This window comes from Antechinus flavipes, chromosome 1, assembly GCF_016432865.1.
Source record: "Antechinus flavipes isolate AdamAnt ecotype Samford, QLD, Australia chromosome 1, AdamAnt_v2, whole genome shotgun sequence".
In the NCBI taxonomy this organism is placed as follows: domain Eukaryota; kingdom Metazoa; phylum Chordata; class Mammalia; order Dasyuromorphia; family Dasyuridae; genus Antechinus; species Antechinus flavipes.
Genome location: NC_067398.1, coordinates 253,889,322 through 253,910,153, shown reverse-complemented (window position 1 = coordinate 253,910,153; position 20,832 = coordinate 253,889,322). Strand labels below are relative to the sequence as shown.

Here is a 20,832-nt window from a genome sequence, read left to right as displayed (position 1 = left end):
ATCTGAGGCCATTCTAGTTGGGAGCAATCTTCTCTCGGTTTCCACTTCGTTCTGGTCATCAGGGACTGCTCAGCCTTTGAGCTAAGTTCCTTCTCCAAATCTCTATCAGAGTTTGGTGTGGCAGAAATAAAAATCCATTGAATTTGGGGCCAAAAGATAGGGATAGGAAATAAACTTCTAATTTTAATCAATACGGGATTCCTGGATGAGGAAACTCCCATTATCAGGGCAAATGGGCACCCTCTTTACAACTTCCAGTCTCTGAGAATGAGAGCACTGAAAAGTTAGGTGATTTATCCAGATTCCTGTACCAATATGGGTCAGAAATGGCACTTGAGCCCAGGTCTTCCAGGCTCACAGCCCATCCCTACCACCTACAGCATAGGATCTCAAAAAATCAGGGGAACTGAGGTCAAATTCTGCTTCTACATGAACTTTGGTAATTGCTTAATGGCAAAATGGGATTAAATGAGAAGGCTTTTCCAGGACGAGATCTATACTGCAAATGAATTTCTTACTCTGATCCCTATTTTTAGTCACCCAGGCCAACTGTAGAATTCACTGGTGTCCAACCTCTGTCCAGCCTCAGATATTTGGCCAAGGCTTTCCCGATAAGGAGGCAAAACCTCAGAAAACACCAATTTGTCTGGCCAGCCTTGACCTGCCAGTTCCTGAGCTTTACGGGATCCTCTGACACAGCAGTCAGGTGCTCCACAAGCTGCCAGGCCCCTGTACCAGCCACCCCTTCTGCCTTTGGGGGAGCCCGGGCCACGTACCTGGTGAGTTTTCCTTCTTCTCGGAGTACACCTGGCACGTGAAGGCGTAGCGTAAGGCAATAGAGGCAAAGAGCATCTCGATGCAGATGATGAAGTTCTGGTAGCCAGCAGCCACCGTTCCAGCCCCCACCTCGTTCCCGTCGATGATCTGCACCTCTGGGATCACGCCACACTTCTCCAGGATGGCCAGCAGCATCCCTGTGGGAGCAACATCGAGCCAGAAATGTGGAGAGAGATGGAGAGACTCGGCTACCCGGGCCCCCCCAGCACAAAAGAGGGGGTTCAGGTGTCCCAAAACAGAAAACGAACTCTATTCATTCCCTATGGCATGGCAAAAAGTACAGAGTTCTAACTGGGAATTTTATACCTGGGATAAGGGGTGTGTGGCGGGGGATGGCGAGTCATCCTGGGATGTAGAAGAAAGTTAATTTTGGAACACCAGGATATGAAGGATTTCTTACCCACAGCTGGGGATGCAGGGTAGGGAGCTAAGTAGAAGAAATGTTTCCTCAATCAACTGGCACCCTCAAAAGTTTAGTACCCTGAACCAATCTTTGTTCTTACCACTCTAGTTGCAGATCTGCCCGTGGACCACCCTGTCCAGGTGTGGTCATACCTTCTCTTATTCCTTCTTTAATTACTCCAGTCAGAAATGACCTCTTCCTCACATCATTCATATATTTTCTATCACATATATATCACTTCTATCACTCTATCATATGTATGTATATATGTATTTCATTTTCTATAACATATATCTTATATCACTTACATCACTCACATATATTATTTTAGTGAGGAAGCGAATGGGGTTAAATGATTTGCCCAGGCTCACATAGCTAGTAAGTACCTGAGGGCAAATTTGAATTCAGGTTCTCCTGACTCCACAACCCAGGCTCTATCCACTACATCACTAACAACCTCCTGTCCTTATCATGAGCCCTACCACCTTCACTGCCCCCCGCACAGTACTGCAGGTATATCTGAAACTCAGATGACACACAGAGTAATGAGCCGTGCACAAATGGGTTCTTTTTGGAGAGATGTGAGTCCCACTATTAAGATAAAAGCAGAAAATTAAGAATATTTTGAAAAGAACAAAAAAAGTCTTTGTTTATAGGGTCATATGGGTTCAAGCTGCGTTGCTTTATGCATTTTAATCACTATTCTTTTCTCTGGACTTGTTTCTCTACCTATAATAGAGAAGGTAGGTGAAGATGTCATAATAAATCTTTATATAGTGCTTTGTAATGCATTTTTTCCCTGTGAAGTAGATAGTGTAAGCATTATTAATGGTCCATTTTATAGATAGAGAAACCAAGGCTCAGAAAAATGAAGTCACTTGCTCTAAATCACAAAACTTGAAAGTAGTAGAGCTGAGAATTCTGACTATAAAACTAGGGCTCTTTCCACTATAGTCCATTGCCTTATTTTTTAAAAAATCATTTATTTATAACTTTTTAAATTCTGAGTTCTGAATTTGCTTCCTCGTTCTGATCTATCCCCTACTCATCATTTAGACATGTAAAATCATGTAAAAGTTGCAAAAAAAAAAAAAAAAATCAACAACAACAACAAACCAAAATCCAGAAAAAATAAAATCTATACTCAGACTTCATTAGTTTTCCTCTGGAGTTTCCATTGCCTTCTTAAAGGAATCCCCTTCCAACTTCCCTTACTTCCTCCATCCTAATTGCATGCTCAAGTGCTGGGCTGAAATAGCTCTAGAGGGCATTTTTTCTGCTGTTTCTCTCTTCCTTGCTATACAGTAGAAGTCAGAAAAGAAAGGTGAGCAACCTCACTTTCTCCATCCTTACCCACCTTGCCAGAAGGAGAGAAAGATGACGGCCTTGATGGTGAGAAACTTGAGGACGGGCTCGAAGGGTCGGAGGAGGTCACTGGTGGCAAAGTAGAAAAGGAAGAGGGCATAGAGAGCCAGGCTCACGGAGAAGTTGTAGACAATGGTGACGTAGAGATAGCCAGTGCGGGGACTAGGGGCAAAGAGAGAGAACAATCACAGGCTCTTCCTGCCGTGCAAGTCCCCAGGGAGCCTCACCTTCCCTAACTCCAGCTCCAACTTACTTCCCAACGTGGATTTACTGCTCATGTCTAGCTCAGGGTGCTTCCCTTCTCTGGGGCAACTAGATGGCTCAGTGAATAGGGCACAGGCCCTGGAGGACCTGAGTTCAAATTTGACCTCAGACACTTAACACTTACTAGCTGTGTAATTTCTATCTCCTCTCCACAAGGTATTTAGTTTACAGTATAATAGCCTGCTCTCTTTACCAATGTTCTTGCTATTCTTGCATGTGATGTGTGTACATTCTTTTTATATTTTAAGGTTAGAATATAAGTTCTCTAAGAGGAAGGACTATTTTTTTTTGCATTTGAATCCCTAGTGCAGAAGTTGACACAGTAGGTATCCATTGGCTACTGATTGATTGGCTAAGTGTTGGGACCAAATTTTTTCTTTTTATATTTTCCCGGAGTTTTTAAAATAGTTTTTGGAAAACCCAGGTGCGATTGTGTTACCTTCTTCTCTAGAAGTTTCAGTGGCTCCCTATTGCCTCCACAATAAAATACCATTCCCTCTGGCATTTAAAGCAAAGTCCTTCACAATTTGGCTCCAACTAATCTCTTCTGTCTGATTCTACCCCCTCAGAAATTCTATATTCAAATCAAAATGGCCTGTAGGCTATTTATCTCTCTCTTTTTTGAGGCACCTAGAGTTATATGACTTGCCCAGGGTCATACAACTAATAAGTATCTGAGGCTGGACTTGGACTCAGGCCCTTCTGACTCCAGAGCTAGTGCTTTATTCATTTAGCTCCCCCTTGGCTGTTTTCTCAGCCTCCATTAGTTTGAGCCGAGTGTCTCCCGTTGCTGCTACATTCTCTTCCTTAATTCTGGCTTATAGAACTCCTTTGTTCCTTCAAAGCACAGCTCAGAGGCCTTCTTCCCCCACTTTAGTGGGTCTTTCCTGATGCCTTTTTCGGATTATTTGGGCTTCCCTCCCATATTGTTCCATTTTCATTGCTGCATTCAAAGCCTTCCCTGCTTGCCTCCATCGGTTTTACTCCCCATTCCTCCCTCTCACACACACGGGGGTCCCAAGACGCCGGCCTTCGGACCCCCCATTCCTACTGCCCCACTTTCACTGGCTATCTCTGTGGCCAGGACAGATCCTCCCCTCAGCCCCTTAGAGTCCCGCCTTCTGCAGGAAGCCTTGGCTGAGCTTCCCGGGACGTGCCCTGCGGGTACTTTGTTGATTCCAATACCTGCGCCTGGGGTCTTCTCTGGGCAGCCGTACACTCCTATGCTTTGGATTTGTATTCCCCCAAATCTAGCGCCCAGGGTGAGACATGTACTGCGGGTTGGACTGAAGCGAACTGAATTAGACTGGGGAAGCAGGGGGTGATTGAAAGAGCGCCCTAAGGAGCTAATATCAGTTCAAATCCTGCCTCCGACACTACCTGGGAGGCCTTGCTAAGTCACCTAATCATTCCATGCCTCTCTCCTCACGTGTAAAATAAGGGATCTGGATCAATGGCCTCTTATGGCTCTCAATCTACAACCCTACGAACTGAATGGGAGCTGAGTGCTATAATGGAAAGAGCACTGGACCTGCAGCCTGGAGGAACTGAAATCAAAAGCGGCTGTGTGAGTCTGGCAACTCACTCAAATTGCCTCAGTTTCCTCCTCTGTAAACTGGGCTGGAGAAGGAAATGGCAAACCACTCCCTATATCTTTGCCAAAAAAGCCCCCAAAGTCAGACAGGACTGAAATAACTCAACAGCAACAACCATTAATTGGATGAAATGTCATTACTAACCTAGGCAGCCCCCAAGAGTTCTCATTTTAAAATGGATGACTGCCCCCATCACGGCTCCCAAACTCAAGCCAAGGAGCCCCAGTTCGTCACTCTTGGCCCTCTCTCACCCCCTTGCTTCTACTTGTCATGTTCTTACTTAAAATCTCCATCGTTGTATTTGCCAAACCCCTGCAGGATAATGGTGATGAGAGCCATGACGGGCTTCACAATACAAAACTGCAGCGTGGCCTGTGAAAAGAGAGGAGGGAACATAGCTAAAGGTAGCTCCGTGTTCCCGGAGGGCCGGCCCCTACCCCAGACCAAGCCTGGCTGTCCCCGTCACTCACCTGTTTACAGAACCGAAGAAAACCGATGGAATAGGACATCCCCTGCAGGCAGCAGGTGCCATAAAAACAGCTGGACCTAGGAACCAGAGAGAAATACAACCCGTGGGAGCGGGCACAGGGGCTGCGTAGCAGCTGGAAACCCACAGCAGGAAAGGGGAAAAAATCGGGCAGAGTGTGTGCAGGCAGGGGGGCTTGGGAGACCCAAATGGGCCAAATTCTGGTTCTGTGCTCCCTCAGACAAATGAATTGGGAATCAAAAGAACTGGGTTCTAGTCTCAGATCTGATACCCAGCCTTTCTATAAAATGAAGGTCACTGTTAGAATGAATGAAACTGAAGGTCTCTTCAAGCTTTTCATTCTTTGAAATTTTAAGAGAAATACAACTACAAAAAAAGGGAAAGATAGTTCTTTTAGATCTCTTGCCTGACACTGCTCCCTTTGCAGAAGTAGGGGGTCATATGGAATATTATATATACCATTAGCTATAACTGACATGTTGGTTGGTTTTGTTTAAAATTTTGCCCTTTTTTTCCCATTCTTTGCTACCAGACACAGCTCATTGGACAGGGAAAGAGAGAGTGAAATATTCATCACTTTATGTAATTAAAAAAACAAAAGATACAGTAAAATAATTTCCTGGAAACAACATTGTTTGAAATATTTCAGGTTTCTTAGTTTGGATTCAGTTCGTGGTCTGCTTGCTTTTCTCAGGATCCAGGACACCTGGGTACATGCGAAAGCAGTCTGAGAATAGGAACTGCTTCATTTTTAACTTTGTAAGCCCAGTGCTTAGAACATAGTGGTACTTCTTACTTGTGCTACTGATTGATGAATGCAGGGGTCCTCACACTACTGCCTGTGGGCCAGATGCAGCAGCTGAGGACGTTTATCCCCCTCACCCAGGGCTATGAAGTTTCTTTATTTAAAGGCCCACAAAACAAAGTTTTTGTTTTTACTGTAGTCCAGCTCTCCAAGAGTCTGAGGGACAGTGAACTAATCCCCTATTTAAAAAGTTTGAGGACCCCTGGATTAATGACTTACCTGATAGGCTTCCCACGGATCTCAGCCATGATGGCACTCTCACCTCCTAGGTACTCAAAGCAGAGGCTCAGGAAACTGTAAATGACAAATGCTGGCAAGGACAGACAGATGGAAAGAAAGACAAATAGATAAGCAGTTGGAGGAGAAACTACAAAATCCTGTATTTACATTCCACCTACTTCTTAGCTATATGGGGAGGCTCAGCTTTGAGAAGCTGGCACAATGTACCCCCAAACAAGAGATTCTTTAGATCCTCTTAATACATGGGATGAGAATTAGCCATTTTGGATGACACTCTGAGGGTCCTCTACCCTTGCCCTTTGTTCCTTTTTTTCCTATGCCCCTCTGCAGTGGGTTCTCTTCAACCAAATAAATTTCAGCAGACTGTTTGAAATAGAAAACTAATTTATCAGATGGCAGCAAGGAAGCTCAGTGGATAGAATGCTGGGCCTAGAGTCAGGGAGCCCTGAACTCAAATCAGACACTACTAGTTGTATAATCAGGACACTTAACCATGTTTGTCTTAATCCACTGGAGAAGGAAACGGCATACCACTCCAGTATCTTCGCCAAGAAAATCCCATCGATAGTAAGGCCCACAAGGTCACAAAGAGTCAGACATGACTGAACAAGTCACTCTCAGAATATAAACTACATGGAGTTGCACAAGGATAGATCGCCAAAACCAGCACCAAATCTCTCTTCCCTTAAATCTCTCCTTTTCTTCAAAAAGGCACATAGTTTTAAAAAATTTTATCCCGACCAACTGTGATGGACTTGGCTCTTTTCAACAATGAGGTGATTCAAGATAATTCCAATAATCTTGGGATGGAAAATGCCATCTACATCCAGAGGGAGAACTATGGAGACTGAATGTGGAGCTAAGTATAGTAATTTTATCGTTTGTTGTTGTTTTTTTTCTTTCTAGTACTTTTATCCCTTTTGATCTTATTTTTCTTGAGCAGCATTATAAATATGGAAATATGTTCAGAAGAACCGCACATATTTAACCTATACTGGATTACTTGCTGTCTTGGGGAGGGAAAAAAAATTTGGAACACAAGATTTTGCAAGGGTGAATGTTGAAAACTACCTTTGTGTGTATTTGGGAAAATAAAATACTATCAAAAAAAATTTTTTTTAAATTAATTTTCAGGCCTTTTATGTCTTCCATCCCTCCATGCCCTAAAAATGACATTTATAGCAGCATCTTTAAATTTGCAAAGTACTTTAAATATATTATCTTTTTAGTCCTTACAAATCTGTGAGATAAGTATCTTTTGGGGGAAATTGAAGCTATGGTTTCATCAGTGTAGGGAACTAGGTGACTTTGCACTTCTAAACTCAATCTCAGCCCTAGATAGTACAGGGGATAGAGAGTTCTGGGCCTCAAGTAAGGAAAATCTGAGTTCCCCAGATATTTTTTAGCTGTGTTATCCCAGACAAGTCACATTACCATTGTCTGCTTCAGTTTCCCCATCTGTAAAATGGGCATAATGGTAGCTCCTTACCCAACTCATAGGATTGCTGTCAGATTTAGACAATTTGGACAGTGCCTGGTACATAGTGAGTGCTTAACAAATGCTTGTTTTCTTCCTATTTAAATGGCATGATATAGAAGAAAGCGTGCAAGACTGGAATCAAGGGTCCTGGTTTGGATCCAACTTCTTCCATTTACTACATATATGTGATTCAGAATAGGTAATTTAAGTTCTCTAAGCCTTAGTTTCCCCATCTATCTAATGGGAACAATATTAAAACTACCTACTTCTCACAGTTGTGAGGAAACTGTTTTTGTTCATTATAAGTTATTATAAAGCTCAGTTCTTATGAATTTTCAAAATGCTTTGTTCTACCACTCATAACTTCTCACTCTGTTTTCTATTATATTTACTAATGTAAATATCATCACTATTATAAGATTAGAAACCTTTGGAAGTAGAGACTGTATATTATTACTCCTATCTTCTTCCATCCCGCCCCCTTTTTTTTGGAAAGCAATCATGGTTAAATCACTTGCACAGGATCACACAGCTAATAAGTTCCTGAGACTGAATTTGAACTCAGGTTCTCCTAGTTCCAGGGCTGGATAAATTCTTAAAAAGTGTTTATTGAATTGAATTGGGTCCTTTGTAATAAAAACATGTTATCAATGCTGGCTTAAGAACTGTGTATGAGAGAGTGACAGAGAGACAGAGGGACAGAGAGAGAGAGAGAGAGAGAGAGAGAAGAGAAGAGAGAGAAAGAGAAAAAGAGACAGAGACAGAGACAGAGAGAGAAGAGAGAGAAAGAGAAAGAGCGAGAGAGAGAGAGAGAGAGAAAGAGAGAGACAGAGACAGAGAGAGAGAGAGAGAGAGAGAGAGAGAGAAGAGAGAGAGAGAGAGAGAGAGAATGTATAGGTATCCAAAAGGGAAAGAAGGAAAAAGGCAGAAGGAGGAAAAAAAGAGAAGGAAGAAGAGGAGGGGGAGAGACAGAGACAGAGACAGAGAGAGAGCACGTAAGTATGTATAGGCATCCAAAAGGGAAAGAAGGAAAGAGGCAGAAAGAGGAAAAAAGGGAAGGAAGAAGAGAAGAGAGAGAAAAGAGAGAGAGAGAGAGAGAGAGAATGTATAGGTATCCAAAAGGGAAAGAAGGAAAAAGGCAGAAGGAGGAAAAAAAGAGAAGGAAGAAGAGGAGGGGGAGAGACAGAGACAGAGACAGAGAGAGAGCACGTAAGTATGTATAGGCATCCAAAAGGGAAAGAAGGAAAGAGGCAGAAAGAGGAAAAAAGGGAAGGAAGAAGAGAAGAGAGAGAAAGAGAGAGAAGAGAGAGAGAGAGAGGAGAGAGAGAGAGAGAGAGAGAGAGAGAGAGAGAGGGAAGGAGAAGGAAAGGGAGAGGGAGAGGAAGAGTAAGAGGGAGAGGGAGAGGGAGAAAAAAAGGAGAGTGAGAGGAAGAGAGACAAGGAGAAGGAGAGGGAAAGGGAGAGGGAGAAGGGGAGGGGGAGGAGAGGGGAGGATGGCTCCCTTGATAGATCCAACCGAAAACAAAACCAAAATCCCAGAGGCATCCTGGCCATGGAAACAAAACCAATTTGCTGAGATGCTGCTGGAAGTCCAAGCTGGCCCAGTTCCATATCTCTTGCATATAGCAGAGAATCAGTATTCTATAGTGGAAAAATGTCAATTTAGAGTCAGAGGACATGAGTTTGACATTCAGCTATGTGACATGGGCCAAATGACTTCCACTCTCCAGACCTCTTAGATCTTTCTTTGTAAATTGAAGGGTTCAAAAGAACATTGTACACAGCAACTAGAAGATTATATGATGATCAACTGTGATGGACTTGGCTCTTTTTTAACAATGAGGTGATTCAAGGCAATTCCAATAGACTTGGGATGGAAAGTACCATCCACATCCAAAGAGAGAACTATGGAGACTAAATGTGAACCAAAGTATAGTATTTTTATCTTTTTGTTGTTGTAGTTTGCTTGTTTTTTTTTTCTTTCTTGTGGTTTTTTCAAACCCTTTTGATCTGAGTTTTTTTGTACAACCCAACAGATATAGAAATGTTTTTTAAAATGGCACATGTTTAATTAAGGGAGGGAGAGGGGAAGGAGGGAGAAAAATTTGGAACACAGAGTTTTACAAAAATGAATATTGAAAACTATACATATATTTGGAAAAATAAAATTCTATTAAAAATAAAACAAAAGGCTCATAACATCATCTTTTTTTGGCAGTTAGATGTCAACTTTAGAAAGAGGTCCACAGATCTGGCCTAATCTAACATTTTGTCAGTGATTTGGACAAAGGTTTGGGTTACATGCTTGTCAAACCTATAGATAACATAAACAGAGGAAGGATAGTTAAAGTGTTCTATAAGGCAGTTAGGATCTAAAATGATCTCACTATTAGGCTAGGAGCTTGTGCTGCATTCAAGATGATATACAATAGGGATAAATGTAAAGTCTTACTTCTTAAACTTTAAAAATAAATCTCTAAAAGAATAATTTTTTAAAAGGTAGGGACAATTAGATAGCACAATGGATAATGCACCAGGCTTGGAGTTAGGAGAAAGTTCAATCTAGCCTCTGGCACTTAATACTTAACTAGTATGGCTCTGTCCAAGTCATTTAACCCTAATTGCCTCAGGAAAAAATTTTTTAAAGAAAATAAAAAATAAGAAATAAATAAATCTGATTTGTAAAGGCAGGAGAAGGGGAGATATAGCTAGAGGTCAAAGAAAAAAAATTCGACAGTTTTAATGCAAATTGCTGTAATGTCGTATAGACATCAGGACTGGTAACAACCTAGCATCCAAAAAGGCTAAGTGCTATCTTAGGTTGTAGTACAAGACGCCCAGTGTAAAGGATTGAGGGAGGTGATAATGCTTCTGAGTTCTACTTTGGTAAAACCACATTTGAAGTCCTGTGATCACCTCTTGTTGGCCTAAGGGGCACTGATAAGCTGGAGATCAGTGCTTTTCATGATTTCACATGTATAAATGATATTTTAGAAGGAGGAGGAAAGAGAGAATTTGTCAAAATTTTTACAAAATGAACGTCATAAATAAGTGAATTATAGCCACAGATTAATGTTTTATATGACTTCACGTGTATAATTGATATACTGGGTTGGTAAAGTTAGGGAAGACAGAGAAAATTTGGAATTCAATATCAATAAATAAATGGATGAACCAATGTATAAATGTATAAATAAAGCTGTTGATCAATGTTTTGCATGACTTCACATATATGATTAATACTTTATTAGGTGGGGAAGGGGCAGTAAAGAGGGAGAGAATTTGGAACCCAAAATTTTTTTCAAATGTCATAAATGAATGCATGAATGGATGAATGCATATGTCAATGAATGAAAAGCTGGAGATTGTATAGAAGACCATGATTATAAAAGTCCCTCCTCTCCCCATAGATCATGTCATAGGAAAATTGACTGAAGGAACTGGAAATGTTTAAACCTGAGGAATAGAAAATTTAGTTGGGATTTTGTTTCTGACTTGAAAAAAGGGCTGTTCTATGGAAGAGGGACTGGACTCGCTGCAATTCCTTCCAGTGGGTAGAATAGGAGCAATAATCAGAAACTGAAGAGATGCAAAGAGAGCTTGACATGAAGAAGACCTTTCTTAATATTTATCCAAAAGTGGAGTGAAGGTTCTCTTTCAATAGTATTCTTCATTAGAGGATATCTTTTCTAGAGGCAGCTCTATGGCTTAGTGGAAAGAATGCTGGGTCAGGAATGCCTGAATTGAAATTTGGATTCTTGACAGTTACTGCTTTTGTGACCCTGAGGAAGTTACTTAACAGCTGCCTGCCTCAGTTTTCCCAACTCTAAAATGGGCATAATAGCATCACCTACCACTCAGGGTTGTTCTGAGGATCAAATGGAAGATAATGACCTATTAAAAAAATATCACAGTGCCTTGTACATAGTAAGTGTTTAATAAGTGCTTATTTCCTTCTTTAAGGGAAAGTTTGAAAGCTTCCTTTTTGGGATTGTAAGGATTAATTAATAAATTAATTGTAAGGATATTCTTTTTTCACATAAGACTGAAAAACATAGATAGCCTAGGTGCAAAGTAGAATGCTAGACCTAGAGTCAGGAAAACCCGAGTTCATATATTAGCTGTATGACCTGGACAAGTCACTTCACCCTGTTTGCCTCAGTTTCTTCATCTATTAAATAAGCTTGGAGAAGGAAATGGCAAACCACTCCAATGTCTCTGCCAAGAAAACCCTAAAGGGGGTTATAAGTCAGACACGACTCCCAACAACTAAACAACAGCAACAATAAAAGTTAGCCTCTGAACTTCCAACTCCTGTGATTTTTTATCAGGATGTATCAATCCTTTTTGTTCCCCTACCCCCTGGTTTTTGTTAAACTTTTTCTTATTTTCTATTCAATATTAAAGTAAATAAATTATATGTAGGAATATATGAAAATGAAGAGACAGATGTAAAAGGAAATAAATTCTGGTATTTATCTTATACCATTGCATACAAAAATAGAGTTTTACCATGTATAAGATATTTACTGTGTGTAAGAAAACAAGAAATAAAATAAAGCAATCAATTAATTAATTTCAGTAGGACAATATAGGTTTATTTACCAAATATTCCCTGAAATCTTCTTAACAAACTTCTTGTACTCTTGAGGGTACGTATTCCCCAGATTGTTATATGCAGTCTCTCAGATCTCCCACACTTCTATGCGATTTCTAACATGTCTCACCATTCTATGTGATCTCTCAGATCCCTCTCAGTTCTATGCGATCTCTCAGATCACTCTCAGTTCTATATGATCTCTCAGATCCCTCATGGTTCTATGCAATTTCTAACATCCTTTAACTGTTCTATGTGATCTCTCAGATCCTTCTCAGGTCTCTGTGATCTCTCAGATCCCTCACAGTTCTATGTGATCTCTCAGATCCCTCTCAGGTCTTTGTGATCTCTCAGATCCCTCACAGTTCTATGTGATCTCTCAGATCCCTCTCAGTTCTATGCGATCTCTCAGATCACTCTCAGTTCTATATGATCTCTCAGATCCCTCATGGTTCTATGCAATTTCTAACAGCCTTTAATTGTTCTATGTGATCTCTAAGATCCTTCTCAGATCTATGTGATCTCTCAGATCCCTCTCAGTTCTATGCGATCTCTCAGATCACTCTCAGTTCTATATGATCTCTCAGATCCCTCATGGTTCTATGCAATTTCTAACATCCTTTAACTGTTCTATGTGATCTCTAAGATCCTTCTCAGGTCTATGTGATCTCTCAGATCCCTCACAGTTCTATGTGATCTCTCAGATCCCTCTCAGGTCTATGAGATCTCTCAGATCCCTCTTTTTCTGAAGGCTCAGTTTCCCTAATTCACCCCAGGACCCATCTGGAAATCTCTCCTGGCATCCCGGCATCCCGGCAGAGGCTCACCTTCGTAGCAGTCCCGCACTGAGTTGAAATAGACATAGTATTGATGGCTTCCGAGCAGGAGGAGACTGAGCCAGGAGTCAAAGGCATAGATGGGGACGATGAAGAGGAGGCGGATAATATAACGCTGTTCTTTGGGCACGGTGTAGAATCTCAGGTGCAGGTAGATCTAATGGGAAGGTAAGAAGAAAGCAGGTCGGACTAGATGTGCTCCTTCCCCACTTTGAGTATCTACTGCATACCTAATATTAGAAACAGTTTTGTGCCCAGTAAAGGGGCCCCACCTACAATGTGAGGGGTATAGGGAAGTCCCCTCCAACTCTACTGTAGCTGAAAGTATTATCTCCTTCCTCAAAATTATCTTAAGAGAATTTGAAAGGCAGCTTGTTGTAGTGGAAAGAATCCCGGACAGAGGACTTGGGTGCAAATCTCCATTCGGATTCTTATTACCTGTATGAAATTGGGAAAATCACTTAACATCTCAGGGCCTCAGTCTCTTCAATTATAAAATGAAGGGGAGAGGGAGAATTAGATCAAGTGACCTCTAGAGCTCTGATCTTTCCTTTGCCTCCACCACAAATACTTACTTCTAATTTTTTAAGGAATATTCTTTTTCCTTTTTTACTTTTTATTTTCCCCAACTACATGTAAAAACAATATTTTTGGTTATATATTTACATTCATATTGTTTTTACATATTTCCTTATGAATCATATTGGGAAAAAAATCAGAACAAAAGGAAAAAACCACAAAAGGAAAACAGAAGAAAAAGAAAAAAAGTGAATTATAGGACAGGTTGATTTACATTCAGTTTCTATAGTTCTCTCTCTGATGTGGATGGCATTTTCCATCCAGAGTTTATCGGGATTGCCTTGGATCACTAAACCGCTGAGAAGAATTAAGTTTGTCATAATTGATCATCCCACAATCCCGCTGCTATCATGTATATTGTATTCCTGGTTCTTCTTGTTTTGCTCAGCATCAGTTCATGTGAATCTCTCCAGGCCTTTCTAAAATCAGCTTGTTCTTCATTTTTTTATAGGACAATTATATTCCATTACTTTCATATACCATAACTTAGTCATTCCCCAATTGATGGGCATATACTAATTTTCTAATTCTTTGCACCCAAAAAGGGCTACTACAAACATTTTGTGGGTTCTTTTTTCTCTTCATGAGGAGAAGGAAAGGCTTTTTTTTTTGTCCTTACATCCCCAGTAGCAGCACAATTCTCAGCATATAATAGATGCTTAAGAGTCTTTGAGTTTGTACTCAGCTCCTTAAGAGTAATGGACCTACTGATTTTTCTTGCACAACATGATGAATATGGAAATATATTTAAAAGAATTGCACATATTTAACTTATATCAGACTACTTGCTATCTTGGGGAAGGAGGGAGGTGATGGAAGGAGGGAGAAAAATTTGGAACACAAAGTCTTTCAAAAAGGAATGCTGAAAACTATCTTTACATGTATTTAGAAAATAAAATATTATGAATTAAAAATAATAAAGGACAAAATATCTTTGCATGCCCAGTAACTAAATGTTTTATACCAAAATCCTATATATGGGCTTTCTTGTTGCCTCTAGTTAATAGTAACTCCTCCCCAAAATTACCTTGTGTTCTTCAGTTTTTGTTTTTTTTTTAACATTTTATTTATTCTAGTTACAGGTAAAACTATTTTTCATATTTGTTTTTAAAGTATTGAGTTCTAGATTTCTTCCCTTTTTTCCTCCCCATTGAGAAATCACATGTGAAGCTATGCAAAGCATTTCTATAAAAACTCAAGAAAAATAAAGTTTAAAAACAAAAAGGTATGCTTCAATCTATATTCAGACACAATCAGTTCTTTCTCTGGGTATGGATAGCATTTTTCATCCTAAGTCCTTCAGAGTAGTCTTGGATCATTGTATTGCTGAGAATAGCACCTTGTATTTTTCTTGAACAGACCTTGCATATACTTCAAGCTTATGTGTTTTCCTGCTAGAATGTAAAATTCCTAAAGTACAGTTGCTAGGTTTCATTTTGGTTTTTGTATTCCTAGTACCTGGCAGAGTGCCTGACACACAGTAGGCACCTAATAAATATTTACTGATTGAATGACTTATTAATAAATGTCTGATAAGTGAATGAGATGAAAATTGCCTTCTACCCTTAAGATGTAAATATCTCTGAGAAGGGCAAATACACAAAGACTTATCAGTCACTTTTCCCCTTTCGTTTATCTATTTCTTTCAGAGAGCTGACTTTTAAAAGGGAAAGGCTGGAGAGAACATGAGGACACTGACCCCCAGAACATGTCAACTTCTCTAATAAGTTTCCAATTATTCCTACAAAAGAGATCTGAGGCTGAACAAATCCACAATTAGATAATAGCCCAATTAACTGGGTTGAGTACCGTTTTGAAAGACCAGACTTAAAGAGATGCCATTAACCGCTGACCATTTGTAAGGAGATCTCCAGGGACACGCTTCAAGGATCTATGCTATTTAACATTTTTTAAATCAGTTTTGAATTAAAGCACAGACAGCATCCTTATGAACTGAGAATGGGGATGACTAATACACTGAATGGGAAGTTGTCATACAAAAAAAATCTCGACAGGCTAGAATATGGAGTTAGAACTGATAAGATGGAATAGTAAGAGAAGAAAAGTCTCATACTTAGTCTCAAGAAATAGATTTTACAAGTACAAAATTGGGGTGACTTGAGGAACAGGGACAACAAGTTTGTCCAAAAGCTATTTGAAGCTTCAAGTGGATGTGACCTTAGAAATATGTCAACATTGTGATGTGGCCATCCAAAAACAAGCTAATGAAATTTTGGGTCATGTTAGTAGCCCGATAGAAAAAGGAGATTAGAGTCCTAGTCTACTCTGTGCTGGTAAGATTATATCTAGAGCATAATGGGGCTGTATCTTACAATGTGCTTAGATTCTAAAGACTAAAGTGAGGCAAAAGCTGTACATGGAATTACCCTCAAAAGTTTCTTAAATTGAGCAGTTCTCATTCTTTATCATCAAAATATTGTTCATATTCATTAGATTTAAGTAATGCACAAAAGCTGAGAGCCTTTATTGAAACATAAACCTGATGGTTATGGTTCATGTTTTGCAATAGTAGTTTTATGTCTTGTCACTTTTAATTAGCTTAAAATGAGATAAATTTTTTATTCAATGGTGGAACTTAATTTACAGGGAGAATTTTATACCTCAAAAGCTAAGGACCACACCAGGGAGGAGGAAGAGGAGGAAAAGGGCCAAAATGGGGAGAAGAACATTCTTTCATAAAAGTTCCCTGGCCTTCATGTGTCTGATGGATGGAAAGGAGGAGGCTGGCTCTCTCCCTGTAAGAAGTCAGTTCTCCAGTATTAGGGTGGGCCATTTTCCCCCATCACAAAGACTCCTGCCTTGTCTTTCTCAGCGTTAAAAGGCAGAGCCTCAGTGTGGTCAGGGGTATGAACATGCCCAGAGATCAGACTTAGAGGAGAAGGTTTTGAAAAAGAAAAGATAAGGGATGAAAAATGTTGACAGCCCCCAGATCTAAGACTGAATTCTGGGGTTGGAACTTGTGTATTTCATCCACCCAGTCAAACCCACTGGGGAACTGTAATGAGACAAGGAAAGAGTTGTCCCAGCACTGACAGCTACTGGCCCAAGGAGCATCATTCTAGTGAATGCAATTATCTCTCTTCCCTAATTGGCCAAAGAAGCCTTCAGCCTAACCACCAGAGGGTATGTAATATGTTAACAGGTAAAAGAGGAATGGAAAATAAAAATTAATCCGCAAATATTGACTAGTAATAATAACCGATTAATATTAATGCAATTTTCTTGGTGGTTTTCTGGAGGTCTTGGGGCAGCCTTCTTTTCAGCAGATTAATCACCACAAGAATAGCCAAGTGTTAAAGTCCAAATTCTTTATTGTCTCCTTCGCCTGGAGCTCAGATAGCTTTCTCGTGGCCTTCAAAGGGGACTTGGTTTTAGTGGAGAAAATGCAAGAGGACAGGCCACCATGGTGGTGTGAGATGAAGTGAGTCTAAATCCAAGGGTTTGTGCTTTAACCTCCAGCCACCACAAAGGTGGACAATGGAATGAATCTGTCTCTGTCTCCCAGCTTATATATGCTCTATACTGAGTGTAAACCAATCATTACATCACTAAGAAACCATTATTTGTTGTAAGATTCAATCAATCATACTGAACTTAGAGAACTATTAATCACCATGCTAAACTACATAACCATTGTCTCATCAATTCCACTAACTTAGCACCTTGTAAGAATCCTTGTTGCAAGTTCAGAGTTCTGGCCCATTAACAATATTAAATATAAATAATTAGCTAATAATAATAATTAACACTTACTATGTGCTAAGTTTTTACAATTATTTTCTCATTTTATCCTTACAACAATCTTATAAGGTAGATGTTGAATAAATTAAATGGAAGTATAATATGATTTTATTGTATTCAAATGGAGACACTACTTTCTGGGCAGGATACTAATAAGCAGAAAAATGTCTAGAGAAAGACAATCAGAAGAGTGAATCACCTAAAGTCTGTGCCATAGAAGGAGTAGTTGATAGATCTGGGGTTGTTTAGCCTGGAGAAGAAGATAGCTATATTTTTCCTCTTTTGATCTGATTTTTCTTGCACAGCATGATAAATGTGGAAATATGTGTAGAAGAATTGCACATGTTTAACTTATATTGGATTACTTGCTGTCTAGGGAGTGAGAAAAATTTGGAACACCACATTTTGCAAGGATGGATGTTGAAAACTATCTTTGCATGTATTTTGAAAAATAAAAAGCTATTATGAGAGAGAGAGAGAGAGAGAAAGAGAGAGGCACTTAGTGCACAGAGAGCTAGGCCTGGAGTCAGGAGAATTCATCTCTCTTGAGTTCAAATTTGGCCTCAGATACTTACTAGCTGTGGGACCCTGGGCAAGTCACTTAGCCCTGTTTGCCTCAGTTTCCTCATCTGTAAAATGGGCTGGAGAAGGACATGGCAAAACACTCTAGTATCTCTGCCATGAAAATCCCAAATTGAATAGGACATTACTGAACTACAACCTGGAGAAGACTCAAAAATATGAAAGCTCTTAAGGAATTGTCATGTAGAAAAGAGATTAGACTTGTTCTATTTGGTCCAAAAGGGCAGAAACAGAGCTAAGGGGCAGAAGTTGCAAAGAGGAAAAGTTTGGTTTATTATAAGGAAAAAATTCATAATGATTATGTTATCTAAAAGTAGAATGGGGCAACTTGGGAAATAAGTGGGTTCCCCCTTTCTAGAAGTCTTTAAGCAAAGAATGGATGACGACTTGAATGCGTTTTAGTACAATTTTGGGGGGTGGTGGGGATGATGGTATTATAAGATGGATTAAATGGACACCATTGTCCCTTCCAATTCTGAAATTCTGTAACTGACACATAATCAGAAAAATGCATTACAATTCTAATTATCCATTTTTCCCTAAGTCAAGATTGGGCCAATAAGAAGGCTTCAGCCTAATCACCATGGAATGTACAATGTGTAAACAGGTACATAAAAATAAAAATGAATTAATCAACAAATACTGGCTATTAATAATAATCTCTAATAAAAATAACTACCTTTATATGGCACTTACTGTGAGCCAGGCATTCTGCTAACTGCTTTCCAAAATCATTTTCTTATTTATCCTCACAGCAACCTCCATTTTATAAATGAGTAACCTGAGGCAAGCAGACATTAAATGACTTGCCCAGAGTCACACAGCTAATATCTGAGGCTGACAGATCTTCCTGACTCCAGGCTGAGTGCTTTCTTCACTGCAACATTTAGTTTCCCACTATATGCATGGAACTTGATAGATGCATGAGAAAAAAAAAAAAAAAATCAGGTGCTAAATCAATCAGTCAACCAAAGAGTAACTTATCTAGGAGGACCTACAGCATGCCAGGCACTGTCCTAGGTGCTAGGGATCCAAAATTGCAAATGAAACTCTCAAGCTTATTCCAACAAAATAAGGAAACTAACACAGAACTTGGAATTAGGAGACCTGAGTTCTTAATCTGGCTTCTGTTTGAAGTAGCTGTGGTCCCTATGGGGATAATATTCCTCATCTATAAAATGGGGAAAACAGTTTATCTCTTCCTTCCTTCCCTCCTTTCCTTCTTTCCTTCCTTCCTTCCTTTCCTTTCTTTTTTCTTCTTTCCTTCTTTCTCCTCCTCCTCCTTCTTTTTTTCTTCTTCTTCTTTTTCCTCCTCTTCCTTCTTCTTCTTCTTTTTCCTCCTTCTTCCTTCTCCTTCTTTTATCTTCTTTCTCAATTAGGGTTAAGTGACTTGCCCAATATCACACATCTAGTAAATGTCTTAGGCTAGATTTCAACTCAGGTCCTCTTGATTCCCATGCTGTACTCAGCTAGCCATCTAGTTGCCCCAAAGTAATGATATTTCTGCAACTTCTCCTATGAGAGGATATAAGTCAAATTGTTTCAAAATATTCTGTACATCTAGAATTCTGTTATGATCCCAGCTCTAACATTAACTTCCTAGGTGAACTTAAATGTTAAGCAGGTCTGGCTTCAGCTGTCATATCTGTTAAATAGGCATAATAATTCCTGCCTTGTTAACTTTGTAGAGATGTTGTGAAAGTACTTTGCAGAGCTTCTGAAGGCTGTAGAAATACAAAGACTTACTATTATTTTCAAAATCTAGATTATTGAATGCTGGATGGTCAGATTCATCTCTTTGCCCCATGAAAGGATAGGAAGAAATATAATAATGATCAGGAGTAAAATTATTAGAAAAAAAAAGCAGGGCTAGTAATCATTGATCTCAGATAAAATTAAAGCTAAAAAAAACTTTAATTAAAATAGAAAAATAAGCAAACCATACCAAATGTTAAATTATATTAATAATATTGTTTTAGACTATTTAAAATAACTGGATAGTAAAAGGCTGGGATGAGTTGGTAGACTTAGAAAAATATAGAAATACATGGATTTAGAAGGGATGATGTTATCCCCTTCAGGGAAATGGGGGACAAAGAAGCATAGTATGGCCCTATATAGATGTATATGACTACATAGGTATGTGTGTATATATATATATATAAATACATGTATATATACATATGTATGTATAAATATATCTCTGCTCAACTCTACTTAGAGGATGTGGAGGGTCAGAAAAGGGGAGGAAAAGAATAAAGTAAAATATCCCCAGCAGAGAATAAAAGAAAAAAAACCTGCAAGGAAACAGAAAAGATATATATGGATACATGTATATATATATGTATGTATAAATATATCTCTGCTTAACTGTGTAGTCTGTTCAGGGGATGTAGAGGATCAGAAAAGGGAAAAAAAAGAATAAAGTAAAATGTTCTTAGCAGAGAACAAAAGAAAACCTGCAAGGAAACAAAGAAAAGATGAATAGCTCTGAACACAATGTGTAGTATTTATTATTTAGGCTTTTTTGAATTGGAAATTTGTTGTCTCATATTTTGAATTCTCTTTTATGTTTGGTATACATGCCAATGTTTCATTTTCTGCTTTGTATTTAAGCAAATACAAATAAATTAACTTTTAAAATATAATAGGGAGGGGGGATCCCAACCAGGAACTAAAGTCATCACAAGAACTTTCCATAAAGCTTGATCTCCTACTCTCCATCCCAGCACAACTGATTGATCCACCTATGCCTGGGGGAGGGGAAGTGAAGGAGGAGGGGCAGATGGCATCCTCCCCAGAGCTTGGGCAAAGTCCTTTTTACTTGGTGCTATCACGCAGTGGCAGTTGGAACTTTCCCCATCCCTGTGACACCCTCCTACCTTCCCTCCCCCAACAGGGCTCAGCTCCAGCAGCAGGTGCTCAGGGCTGGGCTCACCCCATTTCCCTCATGCTCCCCACCCCAGGGTTTCAGAGTTCCCAAGCAGGTGGGAAGCAGAG

At 39.6% G+C, this 20,832-nt stretch overlaps 1 protein-coding gene across 1 annotated transcript in view; it reads right to left on the bottom strand.

Annotated features, from left to right (window-relative positions):
- TMEM184A (transmembrane protein 184A) overlaps positions 1-20,832 on the bottom strand; it is a 60,511-nt gene that overhangs the window by 3,781 nt on the left and 35,898 nt on the right. The window contains exons 4-9 of the mRNA XM_052000218.1: positions 12,901-13,066; positions 5,976-6,066; positions 4,935-5,010; positions 4,745-4,836; positions 2,598-2,767; positions 777-974 (exon numbers count right to left, since the gene is read on the bottom strand). Of these exons, the coding sequence (XP_051856178.1) occupies positions 777-974; positions 2,598-2,767; positions 4,745-4,836; positions 4,935-5,010; positions 5,976-6,066; positions 12,901-13,066 (793 nt within the window). The remainder of the gene's footprint in view (positions 1-776; positions 975-2,597; positions 2,768-4,744; positions 4,837-4,934; positions 5,011-5,975; positions 6,067-12,900; positions 13,067-20,832) is intronic.